At 53.2% G+C, this 20,090-nt stretch overlaps 1 protein-coding gene across 1 annotated transcript in view; it reads right to left on the bottom strand.

Annotated features, from left to right (window-relative positions):
* Positions 1-20,090, bottom strand: part of TNNI3K (TNNI3 interacting kinase) — an 80,590-nt gene that overhangs the window by 21,220 nt on the left and 39,280 nt on the right. Inside the window, exons 14-17 of the mRNA XM_068169763.1 lie at positions 19,071-19,163; positions 18,164-18,221; positions 16,712-16,906; positions 14,965-15,069 (exon numbers count right to left, since the gene is read on the bottom strand). Coding sequence (XP_068025864.1) covers positions 14,965-15,069; positions 16,712-16,906; positions 18,164-18,221; positions 19,071-19,163 — 451 coding nt within the window. The remainder of the gene's footprint in view (positions 1-14,964; positions 15,070-16,711; positions 16,907-18,163; positions 18,222-19,070; positions 19,164-20,090) is intronic.

The following is a 20,090-nucleotide window of genomic DNA, read 5'->3' as shown; positions in this document are numbered from 1 at the left end:
ATCTGCTGGATTTGTCCTGAAACTACCAGAACCAAGGAGGTGAATGGTGAGATTTGTGTGGTGGTTCAAACCCACTGAGTGAAGGTAATGTGAAGAACAGGCAGCTTTCTTTACATACCATTTGTTCAAAGGCACTGAGGGCTGTGGCAGGAAATCTCCTCCCCCTGTCTGTGTCCTTCCTACTCACTGCAGGACTTCAAAGAATAAGCTTCCAGGTGGGAAGAGGACAGCTACCAAAAAGATTTGGCCACAGGACTGCAAACATTTCCTACCCAGTTTATAAGAGGGTTGTCTTAGGAGCAGCTAGGCAGGAGAGCTGCAAACCCAAGCCACAGCCCAAGCAAATATAACCAAACCTGGCTTGATGGCTGCACCCAAAGAGTGGCTGTCAATGGCTCCATGTCCCAGTGGAGGCCAGGGACAAGCAGAGTCCCTCAGGGATCATTCCTGGGACCTGTCTTGTTCAACATCTTTGTGGGTGCCATGGACAGTGGCACTGAGTGCACCCTCAGCAGGGTTGCTGATGACACCAAGCTGTGTGGTGCAGCAGACAGCTGGAGGGAAGGGATCCATCCAGAGGGACCTGGACAGGCTGGAGAGGTGGGCACAAGCCAACCTCAGGAGGTTCAACAAGAGCAAGGGCAGGGTCCTGCAGCTGGGTCGAGGCAATCCCAGGCACAAATCCAGGCTGGGCAGTGACTGGCTGGAAAGCAGCCCTGAGGAGAGAGCCTTGGGGGTGCAGGGGGAGGAGAAGCTCAACAGGAGCTCTCAGTGTGCAGTTGCAGCCCAGAAAGCCAATCAGATCCTGGGCTGCAGCAGCAGAAGTGTGGCCAGCAGGGCAAGGGAGGTGATCCTCCCCCTCTGCTCAGCTCTGGGGAGACCCCACCTGGAGTACTGCCTCCAGTTCTGGAGCCCCTATTACAAGAGGGATCTGGAGGGGCTGGAAGGTGTCCAGAGAAGGGCCACGAGGATGAGCAGAGGGCTGGAGCTGCTCTGCTGTGAGGACAGACTGAAGGAGTTGGGGCTGTTCAGTCTGGAGAAGAGAAGGCTCCCAGGTGACCTCATTGTGGCCTTCCAGTATCTGAAGGGGGCTCCAGGAAGGCTGGGGAGGGACTGCTCAGGATCTCAGGTAGTGATAGGACTAGGGGGAATGGAATGAAGCTGGAGGTGGGGAGATTCAGGCTGGATGTGAGGAGGAAGTTCTTCCCCATGAGAGTGGTGAAGCCCTGGAATGTTTAAGGCCAGGCTGGATGAGGCTCTGGGCAGCCTGATCTAGTGTGGGGTGTCCCTGCCCATGGCAGGGGGGTTGGAACTAGCTGATCCTTGTGGTCCCTTCCAACCCTGACTGATACTATGAAACTATGATACCCAACCCAATCCAAACTAGCCAACCAAACCCAAACTAAGTCAAACCTAAGCCAACCAAACCCAACCCAAACAAATCAACCAAACCAACCCAACCAAATGGAGAGCTGCACACCAAAACCACAACCCAACCAAATCTACTCAAACCCACCCAAATCTACCCAAATCAAATCTACCCAAACCCATTCCAAACAAATCAACCAAACCCAACCAAACCAGCCAAATGGAGAGCTGCACACCAAAACCCAACCCAACCAAATCTAACCAAACCAAACCCAATCTGACCAAATCAGCCAAACCCAACCCAAACCCAACCAAACCAAACTTAACCAACCCCAACCCAACCAGCTCAACCAAATGGAGAGTTTGCATACCAAAACCCAACCCAACCAAACCCAATCTGAACAAATCAGCCAAACCTAACCCAAACAAATCAACCAAACCAAGCAAACCTAACCAAACCAACCAACCCAACCAGCCCAACCAACTGGAGAGCTGCACACCAAAACTACAATCCAACCAAAGATAACCAAACCAACCAAATATAACCCAACCAGCCCAATCAGATGGAGAGCTGCACACCAAACCCACAACCCAACCAAATGCCTGATTCTATGATTCCTTGCCCCTGATCCTATCAATACAGGACTTCTTGCTGCTTTCCTGCTGCCTACTCAGGTTTACCCATAAGATAAAATAGAATCATAGAATCAATAAGGTTGGAAAAGACCTCAGAGATCATCGAGTCCACCCTATGACCTAACACTTCTTGACAACTGAACCATGGCTCCAAGTGCCACATCCAAGCCTTTCTTGAGCACCTCCAGGGATGGTGACTCCACCACCTCCCTGGGCAGCACATCCCAAGGGCCAATTACTCTTTCTGGGAAGAACTTTCTCCTCACCTCCAGCCTAAACCTCCCCTGGCACAGCTTGAGACTGTGTCCTCTTGTTCTGGTGCTGGGTGCCTGGGAGAAGAGACCAAGCCCCACCTGGCTACAACCTCCCTGCAGGCAGTTGGAGAGAGCAAGAAGGTCTCCCCTGAGCCTCCTCTTCTCCAGGCTAAGCAACCCCAGCTCCCTCAGCCTCTCCTCCCAGGGCTGTGCTCCAGACCCCTCCCCAGCTTTCTTGCCCTTCTCTGGACACCTTCCAGCAGCTAAACATCTTTCCTAACCTGAGGAGCCCACAACTGGACACAGGACTCAAGGTGTGGCCTAATGAAGATGGAAAGCAGGCATTTCCCAATGTGCTATACAAAGAAGAGACTCCCTCCCCACCTCCCCACCCCCCTAGGTAACTAAACAACCTGAATATTCCATTCTGAGTCAGTCCTCCAGGATGGCCTGCACTATGAGTAATGATAAACCCTAGCAGCCTATCAAACAGCTGCCTGTGCAATGGGAAATGCTGACAATTCCAGAGAGAATTCCCATGAGCTTTCTGCCTTCCTGAAAACCAAACCCAACCATGACTTCTCTGGCAGCTTAGAGAAGAGGAGACTGAGAGGTGACCTCAGCAATGTTTATAAAGATGTGAAGGGGGCCTACAAGAAAGCTGGGGAGGGACTTTTGAGGGTGTCAGGGAGGGATAGGACTGGGGGGGATGGAATAAAACTAGAAATGGGGAGATTGAGATTGGCTGTGAGGAAGAAGTTGTTGCCCATGAGGGTGGTGAGAGCCTGGCACAGGTTGCCCAGGGAGGTGGTGGAAGCCTCCTGCCTGGAGGTGTTTGCAGCCAGGCTGGATGTGGCTGTGAGCAACCTGCTGTGGTGTGAGGTGTCCCTGGCCATGGCAGGGGGTTGGAACTGGCTGAGCTTTGAGGTCCCTTCCAGCCCTGACAATTCTCTGATTCTATGACTTGTGAGTGCCATGAGGATAGAGCCAGGCTCTTCTCAGAGATGTCCAAGGACAGGACAAGGGGCATGGGGTGCAAGCTGCAGCATAGGAGGTTCCATGTGAGCACAAGGGGAAACTTTATCACTGAGAGGGAGGCAGAACACTGGAGCAGGCTGCCCAGAGAGGTAATGGAGTCTCCTTCTGTGGAGACATTCAGAACCTGCCTGGATGCTTCCCAGTGTGACCTGCTCTAGGTGATCCTGCCCCGGCAGGGGGGTTAGGCTGGATGAGATCCCTCCCAAGCCCTGACGCTGCACGATTCCGGGACAGGGCAGGGAAGTCTCGGCCGTGCAGCTGGGAGGCTGTGCACAGAGGGGTCACTAGATGGGGATGCAGCGCACGAGTTGGGAGCACATCCTCTCGGAGCGCTCCTACCACCCTGGGGCTCTCCGGACAGGGATGAACGACCCTTGGCTCGGCTCCTCGTGGCTGACATGCACATGTTCGTGCTGGAGAGAGCATTCGAATTGTGCTCACTTGGCCACAAGCGCCGAGAAGAGCAAACTGTTAGGAAGCGCTGCAAAGGCTGGAGGAGATAATTCCTCCTGGTTGCCAAGTCTCTTATCTCACAGAAGGGCTACAAACTGAGAGAGCTTTGTGTGTTGTGCCTGTCGATGTGCTGTGGAGCCAAGCCCTGAGAGGGCTATAATTGGGGCTTTATTAGCTACACTTTCTCCTGGAATCTTATTTTGTGTGTGCCCAGTGCCTAATGGACCAAAAAAAGGAATGAGGAGGATGGCAAAAAGCGACAGATCCCTTCCCCCCACCCCCCTCCAGTCATAGAATCATAGAATTGTTTTGGTTGGAAAAGACCTCCAAGGTCATCGAGTCAAAGTTTCAGTCTAAAACCACCATGGCCACTAAACCATGTCCCACAGTGCCATGGCCACATCTGAGGACAGACTGAGGGAGTTGGGGCTGTGCAGGCTGGAGAAGAGAAGGCTCACACCAGACCTAATTGTGACCTTGCATTATCTGCAGGGGGCTCCAAGAAAGCTGGGGAGGGACTTGTGAGGGTGTCAGGGAGTGATAGGACTGGGGGGAATGGTACAAAACTAGGAATGGGTAGCTTGAGATTGGATGTGAGGAAGAAGTTGTTCCCCAGGAGGGTGGTGAGAGCCTGGCACAGGTTGCCGAGGGAGGTGGTGGAAGCCTCCTGCCTGGAGGTGTTTGCAGCCAGGCTGGAGGTGGCTGTGAGCAACCTGCTGTAGTGTGAGGTGTCCCTGGCCATGGCAGGGGGGTTGGAACTGACTGATCCTTGAGGTCCCTTCCAAGCCTGACAATTCTATGACTCTTGGACACCACCAGGGATGGTGTTTCCACTACCCTTTGATCCCACATCAGCTCAGTCCCTCTGGTATTGGTGGCTACCTCTCCCAAAGACAGACATCTTCCCTGGTGTGCAGAAGACATTACTGGTTTCATGAGCACTGTGAGACTGCAAATATGGCTCAGTGCCTCTCCAAAACCTTGATCTTGACCATCTATGTTTCTCCTGACACCAGCCCCTGTTCCATGGATTTGGACTGGACTGTGGAACTTGAAATCAAAGCTGCTGGCAGCAGCCTTTACCTCCTGCAGTACTTCTTTGCTGGGGGATAGAGAAGAAAAGGTTTGAAGCTCTGTCAATCAAAATGACCAAATTTGAGTCTAGTCCAAGATGTTTTCTATGTTCTGTCAGGGGCTCAGTCTAATCTCCTGGCAGGTTTTGCCATATAAAGTGAGATGCTCTGCCAGAGATGAGGCTTGAGGCCAGCTTTGTGTCCCGTTACTAGATTTCACTCTGACATTTCATTTTGAAGTCTGTCCAGCTTTGGGGAAGGTTTTGGACTGGATGATCTTGGAGGCCCTTTCCAAGTTAACTATTCTGTGATGCTATTAACCAGAGCTTTCCAGCAGCCTCTTTCCTCCAGCCTCTCAGCTCTCCAGCAGCTCTTTATGCAATAGAGTACAGGGGGCTGTAAGGAATTTGCTCATCCCCCAAGCACAGAGCAAACACCTCTCTGCATATTTATACACATATGGGCTTCTGCTTCTCTGGAGCCACAAATGCCTTTCAAAGGCTCTCATTTCCTGCTCCTCTTCTTCACACTGAGTGTACAAACCCATGTGCCATTCGACTATGATGCTGACATCCCCAACAGCACACAGCTGGGAGAACTGAAGTGCTCCTGCTCCATACGCTGATGAGTTTTCACCACCGTGCTCAGCACCTGGGAGTGAAAGACTCTTCATGCCCACAAACCCCAGCAGGTCTGCAGGAGGTTGGCCACCCAACAACAAAGAACCAGCACCTCTCTTGGTTCTGCAGGCTGAAAGTGCCAGGGCAGCAATCTCACAGATTGCATTGGGTTGGGAGGGACCCTCAAAGGTCATCTTGTCCAACCCCCCTGCAGACAGCAGGGACAGCTCCAGCTAGATCAGGCTGCCCAGGGCCACACCGAGTCTGCTCTTGAATGTCTCCAGAGATGGGGCCTCAACCACATCTCTGGGCAACCTGTTCCAGTATTTCACCACTCTCACTGCCTCCTGATGTCCAGTCTAAATCTATCCTGCTCCAGCTTCAAGACAGAGGATGTGACTGAGCTGGGACACCCTGGGCTCAGCTGAGCAATGGTTTCTCAGCTGTGTTTAGGACTCAAGGCAGAGGATGTGGCTGAGGTGGGGCTGCCCTGGCAGGTGGCTTAGGAAGGTCCATGGAGGCAGCTATGCCCTCCTCTGAAACTCAGCACCCCACTGCTCCCTGTGTGTGGCAGGGAGATATGGGGTGTCTAGGGGAGAGGATGTGGTATGGTCTGGCCAGGCTGGTGACTAGAGAGGCTCCAGGAATGCAGGCTGTGAGGGATGATGATTTTGGCCACAGCAACCCCATGCAGAGCTACAGGCTCGGGTCAGAGTGGCTGGAGAGCTGCCAGACAGAGAGGGACCTGGGGGTGCTGATTGACAGCCGCCTAAACATGAGCCAGCAGTGTGCCCAGGTGGCCAAGAAGGCCGAGGGCATCCTGGCCTGCATCAAGAATAGTGTGGCCAGCAGGAGCAGGGAAGTCATTGTGCCCCTGGACTCTGCTTTGGTTAGGCCACACCTTGAGTACTGTGTCCAGTTCTGGGCTCCTCAGTTTAAGAAAGATGTTGACACACTTGAACATGTCTAGTGAAGGGCAACGAGGCTGGGGAGGGGTCTGGAGCACAGCCCTGGGAGGAGAGGCTGAGGGAGCTGGGGTTGCTTAGCCTGGAGAAGAGGAGGCTCAGGGGTGACCTCATTGCTCTCTCCAACTCCCTGAAGGGAGGTTGGAGCCAGGTGGGGGTTGGTGTCTTCTCCCAGGCAACCAGCACCAGAACAAGAGGACACAGTCTCAAGCTGTGCCAGGGGAAGTTTAGACTTGAGGTGAGGAGGAAGTTCTTCACTGAGAGAGTCATTGGTCATTGGAATGTGCTGCCCAGGGAGGTGGTGGAGTCCCCTTCCCTGGAGGTGTTCAAGAGGGGATTGGAGGTGGCACTTGGAGCCATGGTCTAGTCGTGAGGTCTGGGGTGACAGGTTGGACTCAATGATCTCAGAGGTCTCTTCCAACCTTGGTGATACTGTGAAATACTGTGATGAAGGCAGGGTTTAAATTACCCAACAACTGCTTGAGAACTGATTTCCCCAGGTGATGGAGGCTGAAGCAGGCTGGTGGGGGTGGGGGGAGCTGTGCCTCCTGAATTTGTGGTCTTAACCCAGCTGGGGCAAAGGCAGGGGGCGGGCAGCTCCCCATCAGCGACCGCTGGAAGAAGGAAAGGGATGGTGGGTGAAGAGGGAGCTGGCTGCAGCCTAAGGCATGCAGGAGAGCTAACACTCATTTCTGGTCTCTCTACAAGGGCTCAGTGAAATCCATTGACTGTGACAGATCAGTAGCAAGGGATCAGAATTCATTATTCTGCCGGGGGGACGTCTGGAGATGTGAGCTTCCCTTCCAAACTTTGAAGATGCTCGCTGGATCTCGCTTTCCTGGGAGAGACTTTGTAGTGAGGACACAGAATGGGAGCAGGGAAGGCAAGCTTGTGAGGAGCAGGAATCAGGAATTAACAAAACTGCAGCTTTGATTCTTTTCCTTTGTTTGTTTCTCTGTTTGATCAAGATGAAGCACAGCCAGCAGCAGGCGAAGCAAGGAAGCGAGCGTCTGCGCTCCAAACGCAGCCACGCAGGGCCCCAGCTTGGAAGGAGCAGCTCAAAAGCGTCACTCAGCAGCACTGAGGGATGCAGTGCCAAGCACCATGAACTGGGATTCTTCAGAAGGTACTGGAGAAGACTGTGGCCAGCAGATCAAGGGAGGTTCTCCTCTCCCTCTACTCTGCCCTGGTGAGGTCACAGCTGGAGTTTTGAGTCCAGTTCAGGGCTGCCCAGTTCAAGAGAGACAGGGAACTGCTGGAGAGAGTCCAGGGGAGCCTACAAAGATGCTGAGGGGCCTGGAGCAGCTCTGTGAGGAGGAAAGGCTGAGAGCCCTGGGGCTGTTGAGCCTGCAGAAGAGCAACCCCAGAGGGGAGCTGAGCAATGCTCAGCAAGAGCTAAAGGAGCTGTGGGGGGCAAGAGGCTGGGGCCAGACTCTGCTCAGTGGTGCCCAGGGACAGGACAAGGGGCAGTGGCCACAAACTGGAACCCAGAAGGTTCCACCTAAAGAGCAGGAGAAATGTTTTTGTTGTGAGGGTGCTGGAGGCCTGGAGCAGGCTGCCCAGAGAGGTTGTGGAGTCTCTTTCTCTGCAGGGATTCCAAACCCCCCAGGCCACTGTGATCCTGGGCAAGCTGCTGTGGGTGCCCCTGCTTAAGTGGTGGGGTTGTACTGGATGATCTCCAGAGGTCCCTCCCAGCTGCCACCATGCTGGGATCCTAGGACCCCAATCAGCAGGGAAGGATCCATGTACCCCAAAGGAGGTAAAACCGAAGGTGGGGGTTAGGGGAGTAAGAGCCAGGCAGCAGAACCACTGCTGCCAGCACCTTTTCTCCCAAGGCAGGATCAGGCCTGCACAGGGCCATGGTTCCATTGCACTCTGCAGGCTGTGCCCATGTTGGTCTTTTATCCTAGCAGAGCCACAGCTCAGCAATGAGCTGCACTTTCCCAGGCAGCTCAGGAGTAGGCTGAAGTGTGCTGAGCATCACTTCTTGGAGGAGAAAATGAGAAAGCCTTCATTTTTTTTACACACTAATTCAGGAGGGTTTTTTTTTCCCCAACCACTGTGTTACTATCACAGAATGCAAATGAGTTTTGCTGCAGGGAGAAGACATCTGCTGTAGATGCAACCAGAAAAGATGACAAGAGCTGGAACATCTCCCTCTGTCTGCACTTAGCTGGGCCTGGCTGCAACAGCCTGATGCTGTTCCACTGCTGTCACACTCATGGGAGATGAGGAGGTAATAGAAGAGAATTAACCAGGTTGGAAAAGACCTTTGAGATCATTGAGGCCAGCCTATCATCCAACACCATCTAAGCAACTCAACCATGGCACCAAGTGCCTCAGCCAGGCTCTTCTTACATACTTCCAGGGATGGGGACTCCACCACCTCCCTGGGCAGCACATCCCAATGGCCAATCTCTCTTTCTATGAAAAACTTCTTCCTAACATCCAGCCTGAACCTCCCCTGGCACAGCCTGAGACTGTGTCCTCTTGTTCTGGTGCTGGCTGCCTGGGAGAAGAGACCAACCTCTGCCTGTCTACAACCTCCCTTCAGGTAGTTGTAGACATCAAGAAGGTCTCCCTTGAGCCTCCTTCTCTCCAGGCTGAGCAACCCCAGCTCCCTCAGTCTCTCCTCACAGGGCTGTGTTCCAAACCCCTCACCAACTTCCTTGCCCTTCTCTGGACTCGTTCCAGCAAGTCAACCTCCTTCCTAACCTGAGGGGCCCAGAACTGGACACAGGACTCGAGGTGTGGCCTAACCAGTGCAGTGTACAGGGGCAGAATGACCTCCCTGCTCCTGCTGGCCACACTGTTCCTGCTGCAGACCAGGATGCCATTGGCCCTCTTGGCTGCCTGGGCACACTGCTGGCTCATGTTCAGCCTACCATCAACCAGCACCCCCAGGTCCCTCTCTGCCTGGCTGCTCTCAGCCACTCTGACCCCATCCTGTAGCACTGCCTGGGGTTGTTGTGGCCAATGTGCAGAACCTGGCACTTGGATGTGTTCAGTCTCCTGCCCTTGGACTCTGCCCATCTGTCCAGCCTGTCGAGGTCTCTCTGCAGAGCCTCTCTACCCTCCAGCAGATCAACTCCTGCCCCCAGCTTGGTGTCATCAGCAAATTTACTGCTGATGGACTCAATGCTCTCATCCAGATCATCAATGAAGATGTTAAAGAGCACAGGGCCCAGCACTGCTCCCTGGGGCACACCACTGGTGCCTGGCTGCCAGCTGGCTGTGGCACCATTCACCACCACTCTCTGGGCTCAGCCTCCAGCCAGCTCCTAACCCATCACAGTGTGCTCCCATCCAAGCCAGACCCCTCCCCAGCTTTGTTGCCCTTCTCTGGACACCTTCCAGTAAGTCACCCATGAGTCAGGGTCCAGTGGTGTAATCAGAAAGCATCAGACAGAAGTGTGGAAGCATCACCACCTGAGCCAGGCAGGCTTTTTACACAGCCAGAGGATTGCTTCAGTTCTGGTTGCAGAAAGACACCAGCTGCATGCACCAAATCAAGAGCAAGGCTTCTGCAAACCAGCAGCACAAACACAGGATTTCAGACAAGCTGGGGGTGTGGAGAAGGAGCCACAGAACCCTCTAAGCTAGGTCAAAAGCCTCCAGTGAGGGTTTCCATGCACCAGGCACTCTGCCTTCACAGCACACAGCCTCTGAAGGGCTGAGGAAGTGGAGAGATCAAAGTGTGCAGCTGTGGCCACGGCAGCCCTCCCATGGTGTTTATCACAGTGTTGGCTGATCCCTGAGCACTCAGGAGAGCGAGAAAGGATGTGAACAAAAAGAAATGAGAAAGTTGGCAGTGGCTTGCATGATGAATGGAAAATGAAAGCAATACTGATGGCCTCAACAAAGAGGCAGAAGATCTACAGATATGAGCAAGAACAGTCAAGTGAGGAACACAAATTTTAGCAGATAATAGATTTTAAGGGGGGGAAAGAAAAAACCAGGGAAGCTCTCCCAACCAGGACTCCCACACATCACTGTCCTCCAGGTTTCCAGCTTCAGCTGAGCCCAAGCCCTGGGATGATAAATGAAATCACAGAAGTGTGGTGGGTTCATCCAGCACAGCCATGGCACTCTTAGGTTATGTTTAGCCTGATTTTTTTAGCACCCCTATATGCTATCCATCAAAATAGGTAAGTGATTTGAGTAGGACATGTGGAGTTGTTTGGAGACACCACACCACCCCCACCCTCCCCAATGTCAGATGAAAATGTTATTCAAACACAACCAGAGGGATTCCTAAAGGCTGTACCCTGTGGGGACAGGGATCATACAAACCCACAGGCTTTTCTGTGGCCTTGGTTCAAATTGGACCTCTGTCAGCTGGGGCAAAAATGACCACAACCACACAATGTGCATAAAGTGTGTGGAGCTTCAGAGTGGAAGGGGAGAGGGTGGGAGGGGAGAGGGTGGAAGGGGAGAGGGTGGAAGGGGAGAGGGTGCAGGGGGAGAGGGTGCAGGGGGAGAGGGTGCAAGGGGAGAAGGTGCAAGGGGAGAGGGTGCAGGGGGAGAGGGTGCAAGGGGAGAGGGTGCAAGGGGAGAGGGTGCAAGGGGAGAGGGTGCAAGGGGAGAGGGTGGAATAAACCAGGTGGGAAAAGACCTCAGAGATCATCAAATCCAACCTATCTTCCAACACCATCTAATCAACTCAACCATGGCACCAAGTGCCTCAGCCAGGCTCTTCCTGAACACCTCCAGTGATGGGGACTCCACCACCTCCCTGGGCAGCACATTCCAGTGGCCAATCCCTCTGTGAAGAATTTCTTCCTCACCTCCAGCCTATACCCCTCCTGGCACAGCTTGAGACTGTGTCCTCTTGTTCTGGTGCTGGGTGCCTGGGAGAAGAAACCAACCCCCACCTGGCTACAACCTCCCTTCAGGGAGCTGTAGAGAGCAATGAGGTCTCCCCTGAGCCTCCCCTTCTCCAGGCTAAGCAGAAGCTCAAGGCTCTTTGTGTGCCTCAAATAAACCCAGCTTGGTGATACACAGGGTCATGACCTGGGCTGACAGGTTTTGGGGAGAGGCTGAGAGCTCAGGCAGACCCTGCTGTGCATGGTGTGTGCAAGTGCTGCTGACAGAGCAGCACTGAGAGGGCCATCCTGGTGCTGAGGACGTGTCTGAAAGCAGGAGACAGCCTCTGGAAGGGCTCTGTCAGCCTGGTACCCCCAGCAAACACCACACTTCGTCATATGTCTTTCCTAAGGTAAAAAATACAACCCACAGAAATCAGGCCTGGGAGGTGCCACTCAAAACCTCTGCTACTGCCTCAACAGCCCTTGGAAATTTGCAAGCCACAGATGAGAAAGGAACTCTGAAGCCCCTGTTTTGAGCAATACAGCAAGGGGAATCTGTTCTGATCTGGCAGAAGGTGAATAATGAGTTCAGCAGATCAGAAACTAATTGTCTTCTACTGAGGCCACACACAGCTGGAATCACAGAGAGCAAGCCTCATTCTCTTCATGAAGCCATGGAAGGAAAAAGAGGAGAAAAGGCTCTGAAGTGTGTGATCATCCAGGCTTTAACAGCAGCAGGCAGTTCTGCAGCTCTGCAGCCATGGGGGCAGGAGCCAGGCAGAGCACCTTCGGTGTCTGCCCCTTCCTGGAGAAGAGGGCCATGAAAGGATCCTTCTGCCTTTGACATGCTGTGGGTTTAATGAAAGGCAACTGCTATTTTGGGACTTCACAAGGGCTTCTGTAACAAAGAGGAGTTGCAGACACCATCCCCATTACCACCAGGCTCCCAGCTCCTCTTTCATCTCCCTAGCTAAGCCAGCGCTCAAACTTTTACAGCTAGTTAGAGCCATCAAATAAAGGTTAGTTGCTCAAAGGCTTGGTCCCCCCATGTTCAGCTCTTATGGCTTAAATTAAATTGATACTAAAATGGTCTCTCTTTTATTAAAGTGCTATAATCATCGTGGCTACAATCCCTGGCCGTGCTCTCGGCGGCAATAAGCCGCTACGTGCCCGCCAGAGCTGAGAGCTGTCAGAACTTCTCTTTCCACAACTAGAAAGCAAAATAAAACTCCCAATTATCCCCAGAATGGAAGGATAACCCCTTTTCCAGGGTAGAGAGGCATGAAAGATTCCTGGTGGCCTGTGTTCTGCAGAGCCACATTGCAGATTTGGTTCACGCGTTTCCGAGCGTGGCGGCGGGCCGCGGGACTCGCAAAGAGGGGTTGGGAGCTGCGTGAGAAATTGGAGGTAGAAAATGCGAGGCTCCTGTGAAGCCCCTGGCAAAACTTAACACAGAATATCACTCTTGGTCCTTCTCTTAAGTTGTCACAAAGATTTTCATCTGGTAATTGTGGCTGTGGGCTGGCTGGGGCTCAGGCTGGAAGCGTGGCTTCTACTGGCACGCTGGCAACTTGCAGGGATGAAGCTGCTCCCGGCGCTGTGCATCAGGCCTCTGATGTCCTCACAGCACATTATCTCCTGACCCTCACAAATGCCACCTGGAAAAAGCCCACTGAGGCAATGATGTGCTTTGCAGATCTCTAGTGAGATCCTCTTCAGGGCTTCCTCTTGTGGAAAGCATCATTTAAAATCCTCCAGGGCAGAATCTCTCAGCCAGCAGGGCAAAGGTGCGGAGCCAAGCAACCAAGCTAAGCAACCCCAGCTCTCTCAGCCTCTCCTCCCAGGGCTGTGCTCCAGACCCCTCCCCAGCTTTGTTGCCCTTTTCTGGACACCTTCCAGCACCTCAACCTCTTTCCTGAACTGAGGAGCCCAGAACTGGACACAGGACTCAAGGTGTGGCCTAAGCAGTGCTGAGCACAGGGCAGAATGACTTCCCTGCTCCTGCTGGCCACACTCTTCCTGATGCCCTTGGCCTTCTTGGCCACCTGGGCACACTGCTGGCTCATGTTCAGCCTACTGTCAACCACTACCCCCAGGTCCCTTTCTGCCTGGCTGCTCTCAGCCACTCTGACCCCAGCCTGTAGCACTGCCTGGGGTTGTTGTGGCCAATGTGTAGAACCTGGCGCTTGGATGTGTTCAATATCATGCCCTGGGACTCTGCCCATCTGCCCAGCCTGGCAAGGTCCCTCTGCACAGCTCTCCTACCCTCTAACAGATCAACTCCTGCCCCCAGCTTGGGGTCATCAGCAAATTTACTGAGGATGGACTCAATCCCCTCATCCAGATCATCAATAAAGATATTGAACAGGATGGGGCCCAGCACTGCTCCCTAGGGGATATCACTAGTGCCTGGCTGCCAGCTGGATGTGGCTATATATATATATGTACATATACATGGCCCATCAAGAAACAGACAGCTGAACTCAGAGTTGTGGGTAAATATTTACAGCAAAAGAGAAAAAGAAAGAAGGCAAAACAAAACAAAACAAGGAGATGAAACAGTGACAGAAGGGGAGGAGGTGTTGCTTGAGAGCCCAGTGCTGTGTGTCAATAAACTCTCCAAAGTCCCAAACAAAGAGGTTAAACAAGAACCCTGCCTGGTGCATCCCCATCCCTGCAGGGCAGCACCAACATCCTTGTGGTGGGTTGAAATGAGCCCCCCCCAACACAAAATTGCCAGCCCAGCCCAGCCCAGCTGAAAGCAAAGGGAACTGTGTTTACAAGCACTAAATACAACCTAGAACTATGGAATGCCACAACCCTGCCACAATCCTTTACCTCCCTGCTCTGCTTTCAATACAGCCAGCTTTGGTTAGCCCAGAGCAGAGGGTAGGGCAGAACAACTCACCTGAGCAACTCTGGACATGGATATGATGCACAAGTTAGAATAGAGTAAAGTAGAGTAGAGTAGATTGGAGTTAAACAGGTTGGAAAAGACCTCAAAGATCATCCAGTCCAACCTCTCACCCAACACCATCTGATCAACTCAACCATGGCACCAAGTGCCTCAGCCAGGCTCTTCTTAAACACTTCCAGTGATGGTGACTCCACCACCTCCCTGGGCAGCACATCCCAGTGGCCAGTCTCTCTTGCTGGGAAGAATTCCTTCCTCACCTCCAGCCTAAACCTCCCCTGGCACAGCTTGAGACTGTGTCCTCTTGTTCTGGTGCTGGCTGCCTGGGAGAAGAGACCAACTTTCACCTGGTGACAATGTCCCTTCAGGGAGTTGCAGGGGGGTTGGAACTAGATGATCCTTGTGGTCCCTTCCAACCCTGAATGAAACTATGAAACTATGAAACTATGCTTCTAACAAAGTTGGGCCAGATAGAATAGAATAGATCAGGTTGGAAGAGACCTTGAAGATCAAGATGGGAGGACACTCTGGACATGGATGTGACACACAAGTTCCATTGATAGGGAAGATGCTTTCTGCTTCTAACAAAGCTGGGCAGAATAGAATAGAATAGAATAGAATAGAATAGACCAGACCAGACCAGACCAGGTTGGAAGAGACCTTCAAGATCAAGGTAGGAGGACACTCTGGACATGGATGTGACACACAAGTTCCACTGATAGGGAAGATGCTTCCTGCTTCTAACAAAGGTGAGCCAGATGGGAGGACACTCTGGGCTTTAGCAGCTGCACCCTGTGGTGGCAGTTGAGCTTGCAGGACAGAGAAACCAACCTACCTGTTCAGGTCACGATGGATGATGGGCTGGGTGAGGTTGTGGAGGTACTCCATGCCTTTGGCAACATCCACTGCAATGATCAGCTTAAACTGCAGGTCAAGGGTTCTGTGTTTTGGGAAAGGGGAAAGAAAATTGACTCCCATGTAGTAAAAAGAGAGAAATTACCCATGAGGTAATCACACCTGTAATTCACAGAACCTTTGGCCTTGTTTTCAACACAAAATCACAGAAGGGCTTACTTTAGAAGGGACCTCAGAGATCATCTGCTCCAACCTCCCTGCTGTAGACAGGGAAACCTCACAACGAGACTCAGCTGCTCAAGGCCACATCCAACCTGGCCTTGAGCACCCCGATGGAGGAGGCATCCACAGCCTCCCTGGGCAACCTGTTCCAGTGTTTCACCACCCTTGTACTGAAAAACTGCTCCCTGAGACCCAGTCTGAACCTACTCTCCCTCAGCTTAAAACCATTCCCCCTCCTCCTGTTGCTAAACACCCTTATGAGAAGTCCCTCTCCAGCCTTCCTGTAGGATGCCTTCAGGTGCTGATGCCACAGAGCCTGTGTAGATGGGTAGAGTGTAAAAGGATGACAGGAATGTTGTGGCTATTTATTCATTTCCCTTGTTCAGCCCAAAGGCCTGAATCAGAGCTTAGATATTATTTTCTGCTGTGTTCCTTCCTCTCTTCTTTTTCACTGAAAGGAGCTGCATTGACAGCAGCAGAGCTTCACTGATTTTAGAATCAACCAGGTTGGAAGAGACCTCCAAGATCATCCAGTCCAATCTGTCTTCACTGATCTTAGAATCACAGAATCAACCAGGTTGGAAGAGACCAAGATCACCCAGTCCAACCTATCACCCAGGCCCATCCAATCAACCAGACCATGGCACTGAGTGCCTCATCCAGGCTTTCCTTGAAGATCACCAAGGACAGTGACTCCAACACCTCCCTGGGCAGCACATTCCAATGGCCAATTACTCTCTCCCCTCATTCATTTCCCCTCAGTTCAGGAAAGATTTTGAGTTGCTGGAAGGTGTCCAGAGAAGGGCAACAAGGCTGGGGAGGGGTCTGGAGCACAGCCCTGGGAGGAGAGGCTGAGGGAGCTGGGGTTGCTTAGCCTGGAGAAGAGGAGGCTCAGGGGAGACCTTCTTGCTGTCTACAGCTACCTGAAGGGAGGTTGTAGCCAGGTGGGGGTTGGTCTCTTCTCCCAGGCAAGCAGCACCAGAACAAGAGGACACAGTCTCAAGCTGCACCAGGGGAGGTTTAGGCTGAATGTTAGGAAGAAATTCTTCCCAGCAAGAGAGATTGGCCATTGGGATGTGCTGCCCAGGGAGGTGGTGGAGTCCCCATCCCTGGAGGTGTTTAGGAAGAGCCTGGCTGAGGCACTTGGTGCCATGGTTTAGTTGATCAGATGGTGCTGGGTGAGAGGTTGGACTGGATGATCTCAAAGGTCTTTTCCAACCTGGTTAATTCCATTCCATTCCATTCCATTCCATTCCATTCCATTCCATTCCATTCCATTCCATTCCATTCCATTCCATTCCATTCCATTCCATCCTATTCCATCTGATTCCATCCCTGCTTGCCTGGGAGAAGTGACCAACCCCCACCAGGCCACAACCTCCCTTCAGGCAGTTGTAGAGAGCAATGAGGTCTCCCCTGAGCCTCCTCCAGGCTGACCACACTCTCGTTCTGTTGCTGCCTTCCAAACCCTGTCCCACAAACCCAGGGAGCAGATGGGTGAGTACCTCTTCTGCTCGTGGAGCAGGGAGAAGAGGGAGCCTCCAGAAATGTACTGGGTGACAATGGCAAACTGGCTGGGGTCATCCAAGCAAGCTCCCACGAACTGGATGACGCAGGGGTGGTTGAGGCGGCAGAGGATGGAGACCTCTCGGCAGAACATGTCCACGTCAGACTTGGAGCAGTAGGTGTTGGCTCGGTAGCTTCCCATTCACAGGGGAGGAGAGGCAAAAATGTCATCAAATATTAAGAGGTTAACACTTCTCTTACAATGAGACACAGGTCTGGGTTGGAAGGGACCCTGAAGATCATCTAGATCCAACACACCAGCCATGGGCACGGACACCTCCTACCAGACCAGGTGGCTCAAGGCCATGTCCAGCCTGGCTCTGAACACTTTGAGGCTTGGAGGCTCCACAGCTTCTCTGGGCACCTTGTTCCAGAGTCTCACCACCCTCACTGTAAAGGATTTCTTCCTAACATTTCATCCAAATAGAGCTTCTTCCACTTTGAAGCCATCACTCCTGCTCTGAAGGTAGTGAGAGAAACATTCCAGATCAGGTTGTCTGGGGCTCCAAGCAACCTGCTCTAGCTGCAGATGTCCCTGCTGACTGCAGGGGGGTTGGATTGGATCAGAAGTAGTGTGGCCAGCAGGAGCAGGGCAGTCACTGTGCCCTGTGCTCAGCACTGGTTAGCCCACACCTTGAGTCCTGTGTCCAGTTCTGGGCTCCTCAGGTTAGGAAAGATGTTGAGGTGCTGGAAGGTGTCCAGAGAAGGGCAAGAAAGCTGGGGAGGGGTCTGGAGCACAGCCCTGTGAGGAGAGGCTGAGGGAGCTGGGGTTGCTTAGCCTGGAGAAGAGGAGGCTCAGGGGAGACCTTCTTTCTCTCTCCAACTCCCTGAAGGGAGGCTGTAGCCAGCTGGGGGTTGGTCTCTTCTCCCAGGCAACCAGCACCAGAATAAGATGACACAGTCTCAAGCTGTGCCAGGGGAGGTTTAGGCTGGAGGTGAGGAAGAAATTCTTCCCAGCAAGAGAGATTGGCCATTGGGATGTGCTGCCCAGGGAGGTGGTGGAGTCCCCATCCCTGGAGGTGCTCAAGAGGGGATTGGATGAGGCACTTGGTGCCACGGTTTAGTTGCCAGGAGGTGTTAGGTATTAGGTCATAGGTTGGACTTGATGATCTCTGAGGACTTGGTGATCTCTGAGGAGTTTTCCAACCTGGCTGATTCTATAACTCTATGATCTCGCCCCTGGCTGGAGGTTGGGTGAGGCCTTGAGGAACTTGTTCTAGTGGAAGGTGTCCCTACCCATGGCAGGGGGGTTGGAAGAAGATGATCTTTAAGGTCCCTTCCAGCCCAAACCATTCTGTGAATCTGTGAATCTTTGAGGTCCTTTCCAACCCGAAGCAGGCTGTGTCAGCTGATGTCATTAACAGGGGGACGGGAGGGTCAGGGCAACTCACCGTTTGATCGCCACGATCTGGTTCCTGTATCGCCCCTTGTATACTTTGCCAAAGGACCCTAAAAGGGTTTAAAACAAGAAAAAGATCTTTATTGTGAATCATAGAATCAACCAGGCTGGAAAAGACCTCAGAGATCACCAAGTCCAACCTATGACCTAATACCTAACACCTCCTGGCAACTAAACCCTGGCTCCAAGTGCCACATCCAAGCCTTTTGTGAACAGAGATGGTGACTCCACCACCTCCCTGGGCAGCACATCCCAAGGGCCAATCTCTCTTGCTGGGAAGAACTTTCTCCTCACCTCCAGCCTAAACCTTCCCTGGCACAGCTTGAGACTGTGTCCTCTTGTTCTGGTGCTGCTTTCCTGGCTGGGAGAAGAGACCAACCCCCACCTGGCTACAACCTCCCTTCAGGCAGTTGGAGAGAGCAAGAAGGTCTCCCCTGAGCCTCCTCTTCTGCAGGCTAAGCAACCCCAGCTCCCTCAGCCTCTCCTCACAGGGCTGTGCTCCAGACCCCTCCCCAGCTTTCTTGCCCTTCTCTGGACACCTTCAAGTCTCTCAATGTCCTTCTTAAATTGAGGATCCCAGAACTGGACACAGGACTCAAGGTGTGGCCTAAGCAGTGCTGAGCACAGGGCAGAATGACTTCCCTGCTCCTGCTGGCCACACTCTTCCTGCTGCAGGCCAGGATGCCCTTGGTCCTCTCGGCCTCCTGAGCACACTGCTGGCTCCTGTTCATTTGGTGTCAACCAGTACCCCCAGGTCCCTTTCTGCCTGGCTGCCCTCCAGCCACTCTGACCCCAGCCTGTAGATGCATGGGGTCTTTGTGGTCAAAGTGCAGCCCCCAGCACTTGGAGCTGTTCAGTGCCATCCCCTCAGTGAACCCAGAGGGATGTGTTTGGAGTACCTGAGCCGATGATCTCGTGGAACTCCAGCTCGGAGAGCTGCAGGTGGAAGTGGGAGGGCAGCCCGGCTCGGAGAAGGAGCACGTCAGCCTTCTCTGCAACACACAGGTGGGGTGGGGAGGACAGAGGCAGCATGTCACTGCACTGAGCTGCTGCACTGTGAAGGCTCACCTTCCTCCTCTCAGCTGGTGTCTGGGAATCCCATTCCTGCTGCTTTTAGTAACCACAGGAACCCCACAGATTCACAGACTGCATCAGGCTGGAAGGGACCCTTGAAGGGCATCTTGTCCAACCCTCCTGCAGCCAGCAGGGACTGCTCCAACTACAGCAGGGACACCTCCAACTACAGCAGCCTGCCCATGGCCTCATCAAGTCCACAATTAGGTCTCCTCAGAGCCTTCTCCTCTCCAGACTGAACAGCCCCAACTCCCTCAGTCTGTCCTCACAGCAGAGCAGCTCCAGCCCTCTGCTCATCCTCGTGGCCCTTCTCTGGACACCTTCCAGCACCTCCAGATCCTTCCTGGAACAGAGGCTCCAGACCTGGACACAGAGCTCCAGCTGTGCTCTCAGCAGAGTGGAGCAGAGGGGGAGAATCCCTTCCCTGACCCTGCTGGCTCTGCTTCTCCTGCTGCAGCCCAGGCTCTGCTTGGCTCTCTGGTCTGCAAGGGCTCACTGCTGGCTCCTGTTGAGCTTCTCCTCCACCAGCTCCCCCAAGGCCTTTTCTTGAGGGCTGCTCTCCAGCCAGTCCCTGCCCAGCCTATAGCAGTGCTTGGGATTGCCCTGACCCAGCTGCAGGACCTTGCCCTTGGTCTTGTTGAACCTCATGAGGTTGTCCTGGGCTCAGCTCTGCAGCCTGTCCAGCTCCCTCTGGATGGATCCCTTCCCTCCAGCTGTCTGCTGCACCACACAGCTTGGTGTCATCAGCAAACCTGCTGAGGGTGCACTCAGTGCCACTGTCCATCTTTCTTGTAAAGGTAATCCAGGCACTTTACAGTGGAATTCATGGCAATCAGCACAGTATT

The sequence above is a fragment of the Melanerpes formicivorus genome, unplaced genomic scaffold (assembly GCF_026170545.1).
Source record: "Melanerpes formicivorus ecotype bairdi unplaced genomic scaffold, bMelFor1.0.p_v2 SCAF_222, whole genome shotgun sequence".
Classification (NCBI taxonomy): Eukaryota; Metazoa; Chordata; class Aves; order Piciformes; family Picidae; genus Melanerpes; species Melanerpes formicivorus.
The sequence above is the reverse complement of the archived record's forward strand: the minus strand, read 5'-3'. Positions and strand labels throughout refer to the sequence as shown.